Source organism: Balaenoptera borealis (assembly GCF_965194805.1).
Source record: "Balaenoptera borealis genome assembly, chromosome: 17".
Taxonomy (NCBI): domain Eukaryota; kingdom Metazoa; phylum Chordata; class Mammalia; order Artiodactyla; family Balaenopteridae; genus Balaenoptera; species Balaenoptera borealis.
Genome location: NC_138876.1, coordinates 3,284,743 through 3,300,952, shown reverse-complemented (window position 1 = coordinate 3,300,952; position 16,210 = coordinate 3,284,743). Strand labels below are relative to the sequence as shown.

The 16,210-nt window shown below is 46.6% G+C and overlaps 1 protein-coding gene across 5 annotated transcripts in view; it reads right to left on the bottom strand.

Moving 5' to 3' along the window:
- The window catches only part of TRAPPC9 (trafficking protein particle complex subunit 9), a 552,118-nt gene that overhangs the window by 451,048 nt on the left and 84,860 nt on the right, over window positions 1–16,210 (bottom strand). For all 5 annotated transcript variants that reach the window (XM_082364605.1, XM_082364607.1, XM_082364606.1 and 2 more), the window contains 2 exons: window positions 12,798–12,923; window positions 4,811–5,027 (listed from right to left, as the gene is read on the bottom strand). In XM_082364605.1, coding sequence (XP_082220731.1) covers window positions 4,811–5,027; window positions 12,798–12,923 — 343 coding nt within the window. The remainder of the gene's footprint in view (window positions 1–4,810; window positions 5,028–12,797; window positions 12,924–16,210) is intronic.

The window sequence follows — 16,210 nt, the reverse complement described above, 5'->3', positions numbered from 1 at the left end:
GTGCATGCTCAACCGTCCCCTCCACAGGCCTGGAGGTCTCATCTCGTCTCTCACACCAGCCACTCTCAGCCTTTCCAATGTAAACCCCGAAAGCTTCTAGGGCTTGTCCAGCTATTTTGCCCTTAACTTCAACCACTGCTACCAGGGCCAAGGCAGGGGGCCACCCCCCCAGCACGCACTCCTTCCCGATGGAGCCGGGCCCGAAGCACTGGCCCTCAGGGCTCTTTATTCCAGCCTCCACGTGGCCTCAGAGGGACGGATGGAATTTGACCTCACCTGACAGTATCTGCTGAGCGCTGCCCTAGCACATTCTAGGGACTGACTCAGTCCTTATAACAACCTTCCCGTGAAACAGTAAAAGCAGCCTCCCTGTACAGATGAGGGACAGAGGACTTGACGGGGGCCACGCAGCCAGTCGGTAATGGTGTCACCCTCTCACTAGCTGTTCGACCTGAGGAATAGCATTTAACCTTCCCAAGGAGGTTCTCTGTTCCCTCAAGTGCGGTACAGGGCCCACTGCACCCACTCACCAAGCCGTGAGAAATGATGGTACACGTATGAAACCGTTCTCCCTGAGGCCACAAGCAGCATGAGGCAAGTGCAAGAGCAAGGTGTGCTGGAAGAAAGACCACGTTTAGCAGACGAGGTGCTCCATCCCCTGACCCTCCAGCCCTGGGCCAGGGACACAGCTGGGCCTGAGCAGCAGGCTCTGGGTTCCGGGCCTCGCCCACACCCAGGGCAGCGCCCTTGTGCGGGCAACACTCCCAGGCACTGACCCTACCGGGCAAGGAAGCTGCTCTATATTTGTCATTTAAAATACTGGGAAATACAAGGACAACTTTTTAAAGAAATAAAGACATCCCTGACTTCAAAATGTACTGTAAAGCTACAAAAATCAAGACAGTGTGGTAATGGCAAAATAAAAAACAACACCACAGAATGGACACTGCCCAGAATGAATCCTAACGTAAACTATGCATTCTGGGTGACGATGTGGCAGTGTAGATTCATCCATTGTAACAAATGCACCACCCCGGCGGGGATGTTGATGAGGAGGAGGCTGGGGGTGGGCAGGGGGACGGAGGTATGTGGGAAATACCTATGGCTCAATTTTGCTGTGAACCTAAAACTGCTCTAATGAAGTCTACTTAAAAGATAATAATAAGATCACACAGGGGAAAGTGTGGTGGTAGGAGGGACGTGATAAAATCCATTATCACATGATTTCCATTTAGAAGAAGAATAAGCACCGTCCGAGCTCCTAGGTAAACGGGCGTGCTGGTGAAACCACTTCCCGTGACTCGCGTGTGGACACACGTAGACACCCTGCTGCGCCAGCGCCACCCAGGGGCTCCTTTGCTGTTGTTCATCTTCCGCCATTAAGCGCTGAGTGGAGCGGAGAAGGGAAGCCGCCAGCTGTGTCAGAAGAGCCTTTCAGCTGCCGGCACCTCCACCCTGAGAGCAAACCCTGGGCACGCAGAACAGCTCTGAGAGTAATGTCCGGTTTGCACTCTCTGCCCTCTCCTCCAAGCAGCGCAAGGGTGCTCACAGCTAGACCGCGGAGCGGCTACAGAGCCCGGGAATTCAGAGAGGGCCTCCCCGGAACGCGGCCGCTCACTCCGTGGAGATGAGCAAAGTAAACGCAGACCAGTGAGGGTCCGGGAGCCAAGCTCCCCTGCAAGCCCCGTGGTCTCTTCACCGCTTTCCTCACTCGGCTGTGTCCCGGGAGAGCTCCCTGTGCAACACCAGACGCAAGGGCGATGGCAAATGTGACCTGCATCCCGAATCCCTCATCCTGGCTCGGCCTGACCTTGGCGCCCCAAATCCAGCACCTCCCGAATCACGCATCACACCTGTCCTCTCTTTCCCTAACTGTCCTCTGCCCTCCAGGGTCACCTGGACCTGCAGCCTCCCTCTCAGGATCCCTTTCCTGACTCCATTAGCAATGAGAGCTCCCAGCAGAAACAACACCAAGTGGAGCCCACTCTCCCCTCTGGATCCCAATTTCCCATCTGTAAAGAGAGGGTAGGAGCTAGATCAGTCTTCTCAGAATCATGTGAGACTTTTGCAAACAAATATGCTCGGGCCTCACTGCACACACCCTCTCCCCACCGACCCCCCAGCCGCCGCAAGAGGTGACAGGCTGGGAGCCCAGGGCAAAGAGCTCACGCAGAAGGCCAGCCAAGGGATCCCATCTGCAGGGACGGGTCCCATCAGAAGGTTCTCATTTCTGGCTGTGAGTCCCTTTAGTCCTCAGGCTCCAAGATGACTTTCAGTTAAACACCACATGGTCTCAGTGTTTCAGGACACTAAGGACAGTCCTGTGACCACAGCTGGGGCAAAGCTGTCCAGAGAGAGTAGAAGCAGCCCTTAGAGGCCAGTTAGAGGCCCACAAGAGAGGCCAGGAAGAAATTAAAACGGTCTCTGGGAAGCAGCTGACTGCCACTGCCCTGAGGTTCTTGTCTGCAGCAGAGAGACACTGGGGCTGAAATCACAGGACCACCAGTACTAATTTACCCAGAACTCACAGTCTACCCAAAAGGGCCAGTTGTGAAACAAGCACTCAGCAAACCTTACATTCCATCCCATCTCTTGGGGCAACACAGAGGAAAAAGGATTTAGAGAAAGGAAGAGCAGATGACATGGCAGATGAAAAAAATTCGTCGTGATCTCTGTTTGTGTGAGATGGTGAAAGATCTGGAAGCAAGTGCCACTGAATGAATTCAGACGTGGCTGAGTGTCCATGCGTTTACCCTCAACATGTGGCACGGCGTCCAGCACAAAGCAAGAACCAAGAAACGTCTGCTAATAGCAAGACCTCCTAGAGAGGGTCCCCAGTTCTACCCGTGACCCCTTGCACTTAATACCATCACCAATGGCTGGGACAGAATGGAGGGACAGAATTCAGGTTCAAAATCACTCCATCAACAGTACGAGCCCCATCACCGATGCTATCCAGCAGAGACAAACGTCAAGCCCCTTGTTTAACTTTTTAGAAAAATCAACAGCAAGGGTACAGGATGAGGGAGACCAGGCAAGGTCATGTGACCAGGCTCTAATATGTGAGATGGCTTTAGAAAGGGAATGCTACATAAACAGGAAAAGTATGCAGACTGCCCCCGATCAGCACTGGGCCCACCAATCTTCCCCCTGTGGCTGCAGAGAGGCAGGACATCTAAAGCCCAAAATCCAGGCTGCCCCGTCCCTATCAACACCTCCCGAGCACGTGTGCTCACATGCCAAGCCCCCAGCAGCAGGTCTCTGGCCTCTACAGGAGGCGGGGGCTAATGAAGGACTGTGTCCTGTCTCAGCTTCCCTCCACTCCTCAGAGGCCACCTGCCATGCTGCTCACTCAGTCTCCCTCTGCTCTTCCAAACCCCAGGTCCCACCTTTTAAATGATTTTGGAAAACACTTTGGAAAAAATTTTTTAAGTAATCTGGGCCCCCCAAAGTGATCTCAGATATCGCTGTGCTCTGAGCCAGGGCTATGGCAAACTACAGTCCGCACACCGAATCCGACCCCACCCGTGCCGTAAGTAAAGCTTTGTCGGCGGACATTTCATCCCTGGCTGTTCTCACACCTCAGCAGCAGAGCCGAGGAGCTGCAACAGAGGCCAGAGGGCTCCCAGAGCCTGAAATGTTTACTCCCTGGCCCCCCTGACAGAAAAAGTTTGCCAACTCCTTGCTCTACGCGAATCAGAATTCATCCTGAGCATATGATTCTATCAAATGTAAGTGATGCTTTGGGGAGAAGGTCAGAATGGGGGGAAGTCCAGACAGAGTAATTCATCAAGAACCACCTGGGCAACGGAGAAGGAGGAGAGGAAGGCTCTGGAAGGACCCGAGAGCTCTCTGCAAATACCTGGAAGGTCGACGCATGCGAGAACTGCTTGTTTGTACGTTGGAGGGCAGGAGCTGTCCTCTTCCCACTGCTTCACTCGCTCACCTCACACATTCCATGGCACCAGGCAAGAGCGCGAGAAATCATTATTGAGGAGGTGGACACAAAGGGAAAGCGGACACACCGTCCCCAGGAGGTGAAGCAAGCAGGAAGGGGATTCTTCATTCTTTCAGGGAGAGCCCTAGTAATTAGAACTACCCAAGAGCAGAACGGACTCATCATTCGGACCGTGGGCTCCTCAGGTCGGCACACATGACCACATAAAACACGTGCCAGAGGACTGTCTTTGCCCTGGTGGGATGAGAACGGAGACGGCGCCTCAGTTCTCTCCCCATCTAGAAGGCCAGGCCTGCTGGCTCTGGACGTGAGCTGGGGGAAAGTGCTCTGCATGTCCTGCCTAAAACGGTCATCAATGATTTTTTTTCTCCTGCTAATCACCCTTTGCCTGACACTGGGCACCACACTTGTGTACACTTGTTATTAGACTCAGAGCTTATGTTTAACATGTACTACCCTGCATTAACATTGCAGGATAAGGATTTATCACCAAATGCATGCCTGTATTTGTACACATATACCCCAGGATTTATTCTAGATTGGTTGATTTTTGTTCATTGGCTAAATCACATGAGGTATAGTAGGATTCATTAGGTATTTAAGACGTTTCAAGGATGACACACGTCAGTGAGCTCAGGGGAGATTTCCAACCGGCACACAGATTTAAGAATGCCAGCCCCCATGCAGAGCACCGTTACCGTTCTGTTGTAATCTATCAAAAATACCCAAGGGCGGGAGAGCTTAGTCACCTTTGCACGCCAGCACCAGGCGTCATCGTGTCCGACAGGCAGAGCAGGGCCCATTAATTGGACGCACCATTAACTGGGCTGAAGCAACTTTCAGCGCTAGTACCTTTGTTGAAGTCCTGCGGATCCAGCGACAGACTGTAGCCAGGAAGCGTCTCGAGGAGGAGTTTGTAGCAGGCCCTCCAGCCAGGCTCTGAGATGCTCGGGGCCACGCACTGCATGGCGGCGACGCGCTTGAAGAAGGCGGACTTGCGGTGGAAGCCGATCAACTCGTAGAGCTCAGAGAGGACGCTGTACCGTTGGATCTTCTCCTCCTCGGAGAGCTGAAGCACACAGAGGAGAGGGAAAAGCATGTGAAAGAACCTTACAAGTGAAAAAGGAAACATAAAAAGGCTTTTTCATAAAACAGAGGCCCAATGAAACGTGAAGGAAAAGGGAAGCTGAGTTAGTGCACTGATAGGGCAGGATCCAGAGACGCACCGACACGGACGCTCCAAGGCCTTCTCTGAGCCCCATCTCTCCAAGCTCACCCTGTCCTTTTGCTAAGAAGGCCCATATTCTCCGGAACAAAGGTATTTGCTACCTAGCACATAAGATGCAGAGAAGGGAAAGAGAAAGGGAAAGACACTGGAACTTGGGCAGGAACTTTCATCAAATACATTAACTTCTCAAAACACAAAATATATAGAACCAGGTAACTAGACAAAGAACTGTTAATAATAACCACACCTAACTTGGACTTAAATTAAGACTTCATGGCTTACAAAAATTTTTCTTTCATCTACAACCTAACCGTATTTTCCCAACCACCCCATGATGTAGTCATAACAACTTCTGTTTAATCACGACTACATGCCAGCAATGTAACTACTAGGTAAACACCTTAGAATTTTTAAAAGCCATGTCTGTGATATAGTCTGTGTACACATTTATTTCCTTTCGGCCTCATTCTAAACGAGGATCTAAATCAATTTTTTAAACACAACAACAATAAAAACAAAAAAACAAAAATGAGGGTCAAAAATGGGGATTTAATACTTAAATGAAACAAGGGGCAGGTGAAGTCACAAAAATGAACGCCATGAGGTAGGGGTAATTAACAGAGGCCACCTATAGATTCAGCTCTAAGATCCCTGGCAGCTGAAGCAAAAAGTAAAAGATGATGAGCTACAGGAGCCATAACGCCTGTGGGATAAACATCTGCGTCAGCTGCTGGCGCGCCCCATGCAGAAAATCCAAACCATCCTTCTCACCATCGAGCATCATTCTCAGACCCCCCACGTTAAATGCGACAAGCACATGCCCGCAGCCCGTGCCCCGGCCTCTGCCTTGCCTTTCCCGCCAGCCCTCTCCCTCTCTCATCACTGTGCTGGGCTGCAAACCCAGGCCTGAAGCTCCAGATTAAGGATGGAGGCAGCCCCACACCTCGGCTTGGTGGGCAGCTCACCCAGCTGGGGCCCCCTGGATCTGCCCATTTCTCTGCTGCATTGGCTTCCCACCAAGAGAGATTCCTTCCTACGGTGGTCCCCACAAAACTCCTCTCTCCTAAATGCAGGGACATCAAGCCATATTCCAGACTCCTGTTCAACCAGTAAGTTTTCAGTTCCCTCTCTCTTTTTCCTTCTCCAATAAAGAACTTGACTTTCCTCCCTTCCCATCCAACCGTTTCTTTCTTTGTGAGAGCTCTGCATTCCCCACACACCATCCTGAAAGCCAGGCACCCTGCCGGCTAGGACCGAGATGTTTCTGTCTAACCTGGGCTGCATCCTTACACTTTCCCCCTTCTATCTCAGAAAGCCTTTCCTGAATCTCCCATCCCTCTGATTCTGAGTTTAAATTGACAAAGTTCTGAGGTTAACATTATTATGTGCATATCTACCGGGCTTTTGCTAGGTTTCCTTAGCAACAAGCTTCATTAAGGAACCGCATCAAGAAGTTTAAAGAGGCTATTCTTACATCTGAGTGGAGTAGCCCGCAGGACATGTAAATGGCTTTGAAGAGAAAATTAACCAGGGACAAAGAGGCCGCAGGTTCTAACCAACAGTGTCATGAGCCAAAATGTTATCAAATGGCTCAGTCATGCCTGAACATCATATCTGCAGGAGGTGCCAAGTGCTGGGTTGAATATACATTGGTCCTAGAGCATGCTCCCACAGCTGGTAAAGTGCTGGGCTTTTCTCTAGATTTCCAAACAATTCCTTATGACCTCTTTCTCTTATGGTCACTTACATTTCCTACTACTGAAGAAAATTAATTTCAGTCGTCTGGGTTGTTTGGGGGGAAGCTACACGACGCAGTTCACAGAGCTCAGACTTTGGAGCCACGGTAAACTAGATCCGAAGACCAGTGGTAGCATTCACAAGGTGATCACGGGCACGCAGCAAACGCCCCAGCCTCGATTTCCTCACCTCTAAAACTGGGTTCAATAAAACCAGTGAGCACAGTTGCCGTGATGATTATCGCCACAATCTTTTTACCCCTAGGTAAGTGCCGGCAACAAGCTGGCTGCTTAATTAGTAGTAAGTATTATCAGCGGGTTTTAGTTTACCTGAGAACAGATGCTTTGCTGTTTTGTCTTTGGTAACAGAACTTGTTTGACTGAGATTAATACCACCAGAGCAGCACCGACTAGAAAATTCCCCAGCTTTGCAGGGCAAGGCATGTTCTTTTCCTCTACAGAGCTGATCACATTTTGTAGTCATTTGTTTTTACATTTATCTATTTAGCACCTGTGTCTCCCTCCGGATGTTTTGCTCAAGCAGCACAGGACCCTGTCTGCTTGGCTGCGTGCTGAATATTCTCGGGCTACAAGATAGTGGGCCCAGGGCCTAGCACCCGGCCTCCAGTACAGAACGTACAGAAGGGAAAACCCAAACAAGCATGCTTTAACTAGGCCCCTGCACCCGAAGTTATGGTCTGACTTGGGACAAATTACAAAATCTTCTTTACCCTGAGGCTCCTCTTCTATCAACAGGAATAAACGCACTTAGCACCCAGAGTTACAAAGGTTAAAGGAAATAACCAAATTCACAACCTAGTCAAGTGTCTGCTAGTGGTCCAACAAACACGAGCTGCCTTTATTGCTCTGGCACATCACCAGTGGGGCAGACAGTGAACGCTTTCTTAGTGCCAAGCAGTGTGTGAAGTGCTCTACATGTGTTATAATACTATTTATTGGTACAACTTACAACAAATCCAGGAAGAAGTGAATATTATCATTCCCATTTTACAGATTCACTAACAGGCTAAGGGAGGTTACATTCCAGTCCAAGGTCACACGGAGAGGAAATGGCGATTGAAACCTGAATCTGGGCTGCCAAGGTTCACGTTCCTTCTCTCTCACTTCTACCTGACCACGTGCCTGTGAAATCTACGTGTTCGATAGACAAATCTGCAGACAGCCAGCTGTTAAATGCAATGCGTGCAGAGCCGTTTGTCAGTGCTAATTACCATAAACTACTCTCGTAAACAACTAAAGACAAGACAGGTGGATCCATGTTCCTGCTCACAAAGAGAAGTTCTGCCTTGAATGCTCCTGCAACGTGCAGAAACCCTTCCCAATACCACTAGATCCAAACGTATTCTTTTTCATTTTTTACATTTGCACAGGGCTTCTTAAGGCAGAAGGCACTTGCAATAATTCCATCTTGGTTCCTTTCAAAGTTTCCAGATTAGCCATAATCAGTCCCAGAATAGACACAACTCATCAGTTCTACAATGGAACACACTTGATCAAGAACCAAAACCTTGTCCTGGTTCAGAAAAACTATAGATCCCTCTTTGTTACTGTCATTATAAAATCCCACCAGTGTCTTTTTGAATTATGGTTTTCTCAGGGTATATGCCCAGTAGTGGGATTGCTGGGTCATATGGTAATTCTATTTTTAGTTTTTTAAGGAACCTCCATAGTGTTAGTTTTTTAAGGAACTTAGTTTTTTAAGGAATTCTTAGTTATTTAAGGAATCTCCATGCTGTTCTCCATAGTGGCTGTATCAATTTACATTCCCACCAACAGTGCAAGAGGGTTCCCTTCTCTCCACACCCTCTCCAGCATTTGTTGTTTGTAGATTTTCTGATTATGCCCATTCTAACCAGTGTGAGGTGATATCTCATTGTAGTTTCGATTTGCACTTCTCTAATGATTAGTGACGTTGAGCATCTTTTCATGTGCCTCTTGGCTATCTGTATGTCTTCTTTGGTGAAATGTCTATTTAGGTCTTCTGCCCAGTTTTTGATTGGATTGTTTTTCGATATTAAGCTCCATAAGCTGTTTGTATATTTTGGAGATTAATCCTTTGTCCGTTGTTTCATTTGCAAATATATTCTCCCATTCTGAGGGTTGTCTTTTTGTCTTGTTTATGCTTTCCTTTGCTGTGCAAAAGCTTTTAAGTTTAATTAGGTCTCATTTGTTTATTTTTGTTTTTATTTTCATTACTCTAGGAGGTGGGTCAAAAAAGATTTTGCTGTGGTTTATGTCAAAGAGTGTTTTTCCTATGTTTTCCTCTAAGAGTTTTATAGTGTCTGGTCTTACATTTAGGTGTTTAATCCATTTTGAGTTTATTTTTGTGTATGGTGTTAGGGAGTGTTCTAATTTCATTCTTTTACATGTAGCTGTCCAGTTTTCCCAGCACCACTTACTGAAGAGGGAAGCAGCCGCATAGCACAGGGAGATCAGCTCGGTGCTTTGCGACGACCTAAAGGGGTGGGATAGGGAGGAGGGGAGTGAGGCTCAAGAGGGAGGGCATATGGGGACATGTGTATGCATATGGCTGATTCACTTTGTGGTACAACAGAAACTAACACAGTATTGTGGAGCAATTACACTCCAATAAAGATCTATTAAAAAATAATAAAATTTAAAAATTTTTTTAATTTAAAAATTAAAATTAAAGAAAGAAAAATCCCACCAGAACTCATTATTTTGCTGTCTGCTCAGCTGGCAACCAGACACGGAGATGAGTCAACTCCAGCAGAGCATCGAGTTGGGGAGAACTCTAAAGGCCCACACCCGCGGCAGCAAGGCAGGCCACTTACCCTCCGCGCGGCTCTGCTGACCCCTAGTGTTCTATGAATACCAGGCCAACAGAGAAGGGGCTGTTCCCAACAGCTGCAAATTCCCACACATTAAATAAAAGCATTTGATCTTATGAAATATGTTGTGTACATACCCACCTGTGAAAACAGCTTCGCCAAAAGCCTAAATGTTCAACATTAATTTGCAAAGCCAACTCTGGTCCGTAAGGGCGAGCAATTCTTAGGACGCTAAGTCTTCCAAGTCCCTCCCACACCCAGCCCTCCACCAAACTGCCTGCAGTCCTTCAGCATGCTTTTAAATGCTTTTAAATTTAAAAGCATCCCCCCCGCCCCCCAGATGTCCCTCCACGCCCTCTGGCCTGAGTGTAAGAGCGGCTGCTGGGTCACTGCAGGACAACACTAGACAGGACCAGACACAGAGCAGCTGAACTAAACTACTCCTGATCACCATGAGTTTGTTATTCCATCATTTTACAGATGAAAATATCGAGAGATATGGAGGATTATGCTCAAGGTCACGCAGCTAATAACTGGCAAAGCGGGGTCTGCGCACGAGCCCGTGACTCTGCTCCTCACTCCAGCATGACGCCCCCGCTGGGATCCCCACACCCACAGGGTTCTCTCGTGCCTGCCTGACAGGTCCACGTTTCTTTACTTTCACTCATGACCTATAACAGGTCTGCCTTTTAAGCACCTTTTCCGTCCACTGTCCCTCAGCAACAAAACCGCTCAGGCCACCAAACGACTTCCGGCTCCCCAAGCCCTCCGTGCTCGAGCCAGGTCATGCCTTCGCACCTGGTCCCCGCTCAGAGGCTCTTCAGCCCCTGTAGGTGGGTTGCTTCCGCTCTCTGCAGGGAAACCCCTCAGGGGAGCCCTCCTCTCACCCTCAGCACAGTAGGTCCCCGGGCCGCATCCCGAGCTGTCCCACTAGGTCTGCATGTGCCCAGGGCTGCTCTTTGGACCAGCAGCCTAAGAGCCACCCTGGTCATCCCTGCACACGTACTGCCCAGGTCAGAGCTCACACCCAGCAGGTCACCCGGAAATCGTGGTGAGTGATGGATCCAACCCAGATGTCCGTTCATTTGCCAGCACTGCTGACGGCTGGTTTCCACCCTTCGGTCAGTTTCCCATAAAACTGAAGCTTCCCTGTCAGGTGGTGGGTTTTCACTTTTCCTGCCCATCTTTACCAGAAACGTCAAGGGAAACGAAAACACCTTTTCTCAACCCTTTCCTGACGACGCATTCCCACCCGTGATACCGCCATGCTCAGCAGCTTTGAGCCCACGGAGCGTTGTTTCCCGTACGCTAAGTGGCTCCAAACATTGTGGGATTTTTTTCTCTTTTTGGTTTATTTGTTTGTACTCGGTTTATTCGCTTGATTCTGTTTTTGTCTCCCCTTCCGGGTTAGGCTGGCAGCTGCCACTTCTCACTCCCTTCAGCTGCCTCCCTCCCAGTGTCCCATCTAGGAAGTTAACTGTGGGGAGGGTCCGGGGGGTGCAGTAACAACCTTCACAGAAGAGGGAACCAAGGCACAGAGAGGCTGATTTACCCAAGGGGCTAAACCAGACCCAGGCCCCAGCAGTGCGTATTCCGAGTCGCTGTGCTGAACTCTTACGCTAAAATATTTAACTTTTTATAGATTGTGATTATAAACATATGAGGTATCAAAATATATATGAGCCGCATACACATCAACTCTAAGATGTTCATTAACTCCATTGCTTCATTTCTATTTTAAAAATCAAGAACCTCTGCAGTCAATATGGCAAAATGTTAATATGTTAAACCTAGATGATAGAGGCTGTGTGTCTTATTACTCATTCTCTCTTATATGTTCAAAATACAAAATGATTGTAAAGTCTCTCTCCCCTCCCCTCCACCCACTACCCTCTCTCTCACCTGAGCCTCCCAGACCCACATATTTAAGTCTTTTCATTATATCCACAACTGAGTCCATCAGCGTTCCCCCCAAACTCCCTCTGCAGCTTTCCCTTCTCCGAGCACAGCATGACCATCATTTACCTAATTAATCAAGCCAGAAACCTGGGCATTATACTGTCTGCCCTCACATACACCATTAATCCCTTCCTTTTCACCCCCTAAACATGTCTTCGATCTGTTGGCTTTTTTCCATTGACCGTCCCACCACCACTCAGGTGAAGGCACCTACACTGCCCACCTGGACGCCTCAAGAGCCTCCCACCTGGCCTCCCTCACCATGCTTACCCTACTCCAGACAAAGGGGATCCCATCATTCCCATGCTTTTAAGACCTTTCTTTCAAAACCCACTGTTGTTAGAATAAACTCCAAGTTCTTCACCTGGTGAATGTCTATCTTTGCCACGAAACTGTCAGCTCAATGAGAGAAGAATCTGCCTTCTCCACCTCTACGCCCCCTCCCAGCACAATGCCACGCTCAGTAAAGATCTGCTCGATCACAGTAACCTGTATTCTAACCCTAGTCCTGGGTCCTTAACCAAACTGCTTCACTTTTGAGTCTTGGTTGCCCTGGCCATAAAAATCCAAGGTAGATTAGAAAGATTGTAGACGTTTAGCTAGATTATTGATTTGGGGATTTTGCAGTAGCAACCTGCAACTAAATGTTCTGATGACTTTGTCTTATTAAAAACACATCCAGATTCAAGTAATATTTGTGGAATGCCTTAGGTGTAAAAGGAGCTGTACAAAGTACTTTCACACACTTCATGTTTTATAACATGAACAACCCAGATAGGGTCACAAATGGAATCGCTTCACAAGTGACAAAAGTAAGGTGACAAGGCATAAAGCTTGTCGTCCAAGGTCGCAAAGCTGGTGAGAGCCAAGTTGTTTCTCCAATCAAAAAAAATTTTGAAAGAACAGAATTCTGAATTTTGAGGGTAAAAGACCGTAATACAAAGAGGTGAAACAACTCCCTTAATCAAAGTTTCAAGTTCTGACTCCAGAGTTTTAACCGTGCCATACTGAATGCTAGCACAGCAAAATCAGATGGTCTTTTGGTGAATAAGCTCCAGGAAAACCTCGTTAATTCTTCCACTCATAGGAGGACACACACCCACCTGTCGAAGGTTGATGTAGACTGCATTCTGGAGAAATTCCGAAGCTTCCATGCTCCGCTTCTGAATGGCGAGGACACGGACGGCCTTGACACACGCTTCTAACTCAATCACCCCGGCGTTCTTATACTGTAGGGTCAAAAGAGAAGAGGAGAGGTGTTTCTGTCAGATCGTGCAGGCTGTACCACAGGGACTCGGTGACACTGAGCAGCACATCCCCACAGGAGGAGCTGCAGCACCGCCCACCCAAGGGGGGGGAGTTTGTGTTTGAGAAAGTCTATCCCTTAAGGGGGCAAAAGGGGTTGGTGGGACTGAATGAACCTATAAATGCCCATATAGATACGTTTGCATTCATTCAAGTAATACAACCAACAGTAGCTGGATATTTTACAAAATTTCAAAATGTTATCAATGGAAACTTTGCTATTCACTTCCACTTAATCTCGTGCTCGAAAACATTCTTAGACTCTCTCACACCTGCACCTTTGATGCAGTAGTTGTCAATTCATGTTACTTTGTTACAAAAGTTCTAGCTCCTTGTATCACTATATCTGTCCTCTCTTAGCACGTTTGATGTCTTTCTGGTTATCTCTCTGAGTTACCTGTTCCTGCTTCTCAGATCCTGAGGGGAAGGACAAATGAAGATACACGAACAGAAAAGGTACCGTGGACTTCACGTGGCCACTCAGTAATGATCCCAGCGAGAACTTCTCCCATCTTACCTTCACCTCTCAAGGTTCTGCACAAGGTGACATCCAGCCAGGAGAGCTGCCCTTGCCCACTTGAAAGCTGTGTGGCTCAGACGCGGGGACAGGCCCAGAAGCTGGTTCTGGAGCCCAGGCCCCCCTGTTCTGTGCCTTCCTCTTTCCCAAGGCCCCAACTCGAAGCCCTCCATGCTCCCTGTTCTTCTGCCCTTTTTATTTTTTTTCCTAATTATCCCAAGCTGGAGTGGTTTTCATCTGATGTATCTGAAAAGACTTCCTGCAGCTGGGGAAGAGGCTTCTAGAGGTAAATCCATGTATTCTGGTGCCTGAAGAGCGCCCGAGGCCGAGAGACCCCCACCAACACTCACTGAGGCGTTAAGCGTGCTGCGGAGTCAGCCGCCCCCCAGCAAGTGTTTGCTGAGACCCCAAGGCCTGCCTGGCATAACCGCTCATGAAAATGCAGTCTGCCCACTTATCAATTATTAAGAAGCAAAAATATCCAATTGCCCATGTTTCTTACTAAAATTATTTGTAAGGTGGAAAAAGAAATTACTGTGCCAGCAAGAGCAGGTCTCCACTGTTTCCTCATTTCCAATATGTAACAGGCACAGAATTTGTGATATATTACATGTAATTTATCAAAGACAGCACAAAAAGAAACTATACTTACCTAACTACCAATACTGAAGTCAAAATCTATCAATTTTATATACCATTTAATGATACAACAAAAAGAATCTAACAGGGACTTGATTCCATTGAAATATAATTATTTCCTTTCCTTCAAAACTCTTAAAACAACTTCTACTGAAGTGAAAATAGAAGTCAACTCGGTTTTTTTTCACATATTTTGGTTATAGTTAAATACTTTAAATATTACAATGAAATTTAAATTGCAATCATAAAAAACTGTTCATATATTAGTAGAAAGATACACAGAATCAATGGGAATTAGGAAAAGAATGGACATTTACTAAAAGTCTACTACATACCTAGTCTTTTACAAGCATTCTCCTGGAACATAAGCTCTCTGATGCAGGGGCCCCCTTTTTCACTGCTGAGTCCCTAGTAATCATCTACCAAGGCACCAGCATAGAACTATGCAATCAATATTTTAGAAATAAATGAGGGAATTATCTCATTTAATTCTAAAACAAACCCCTAAAATAAATACGGAACTTATTTACAGATAAAGGAAATAGGGTCCCAAAAAGTAAAGTTTCTTGCCCAAGGTCACAAAGCTAGTAATTGGTGAAGGCAGGATTTGAACTCAGGTCTGTCTGACTCCAAAACTAAGGTGGAAATCCCATTCCATTAGGGAGGTCCAGCACCACAGACAATCCTCCTATCTTTGTTCAGATCTAGCCTTATATAGCCTTAGCATCCCATACACAGGGAACTCGAGGACAACCTATAACAATAAGGATTTTATAGCCAGTAATTTCTTAGGTCTTATTTACAAAGTGTCAGCAGATCAGCAGAAAAGCTCTCTAAGAAGGTATTTCTAAGAATAAAACCACAGAGAAAACCCATAAGGAAAAGATTTACTATATTAAAAACATTTTTGACCACAACCAAAATGAAAAACCTCATAAACAAAAGGCAAGCAACATCAAGAAAAAGATTTGCAATATATGTCGATGGCAGAAAAGAAGCTAATATCCATGATTTACAAAGAGCTATCACAAAGCTATAAGAAATGCTCCCTAATTTAAATGTATGCAAAGGACAAAAACGGATAATTCATTTTAAAAATGCAACTGGCTAATACATGAACAATGTTCAATACCTCACTGGTCATCAAGTGCAGACTAAAACAATGAAAAATTACTTTCGCTCACCGTATTGGCAAATATTTTAAAAGGATAGTGTCTGTTTGTGGGAGAACAAACTATTATAAAGCTTTTTGGAGGACGATACAGCAATGTATACGTAAACTCTAAAAAATATACGCACACTTTTTGACTCAAGTCCACTTCTGGGAATTGTTTCCTTTTAAAAAAAAAATCAGTCCAAAAAGATTTATCCATCAGGGCATTTATCACAGCACTGTTTAAAATGGTGGGAAAAAAAATTGAGGGAAAATAATATTCAGTAATAGAGAATTGGTTAAATGAATAATTCTACATCTTTTCATTCCCTGTTGGAGAAGGAATTTGGAGAGTAACTTGAAAGTAACCTATGATAAATGTAAATGTCATATCCAGTGACTAAATTTCCAGAAATCTTAACTAAAGGAATACTCATACAAGAACAAAAGAATATATGTACAAGAATGTTCAAACATTTTTTCTAAGAGTGAAAAAGTGAAGATTCAATAACGCAGAAAAACACATAATCTGCCAAATGAAAAATGTAGGTCTCCACACAGTAAATAAGTACAGAATGCTCACCATTTTATGATCTAGATGATATAATACATTGACAAAAAGAACAGAAAATAGATATTAAAATGTTATCTCCAGGCTTCCCTGGTGGTGCAGTGGTTAAGAATCCGCCCGCCAACACAGGGGACACGGGTTCGAGCCCTGGTCCGGGAAGATCCCACATGCCGCAGAGCAACTAAACCCGTGCACCACAACTACTGAGCCTGCGCTCTAGAGCCTGCGAGCCACAACTACTGAGCCCTATGCCATAACTACTGAAGCCCACGCGCCTGGAGCCCGTGCTCTGCAACAAGAGAAGCCACCACAATGAGAAGCCCGCGCACTG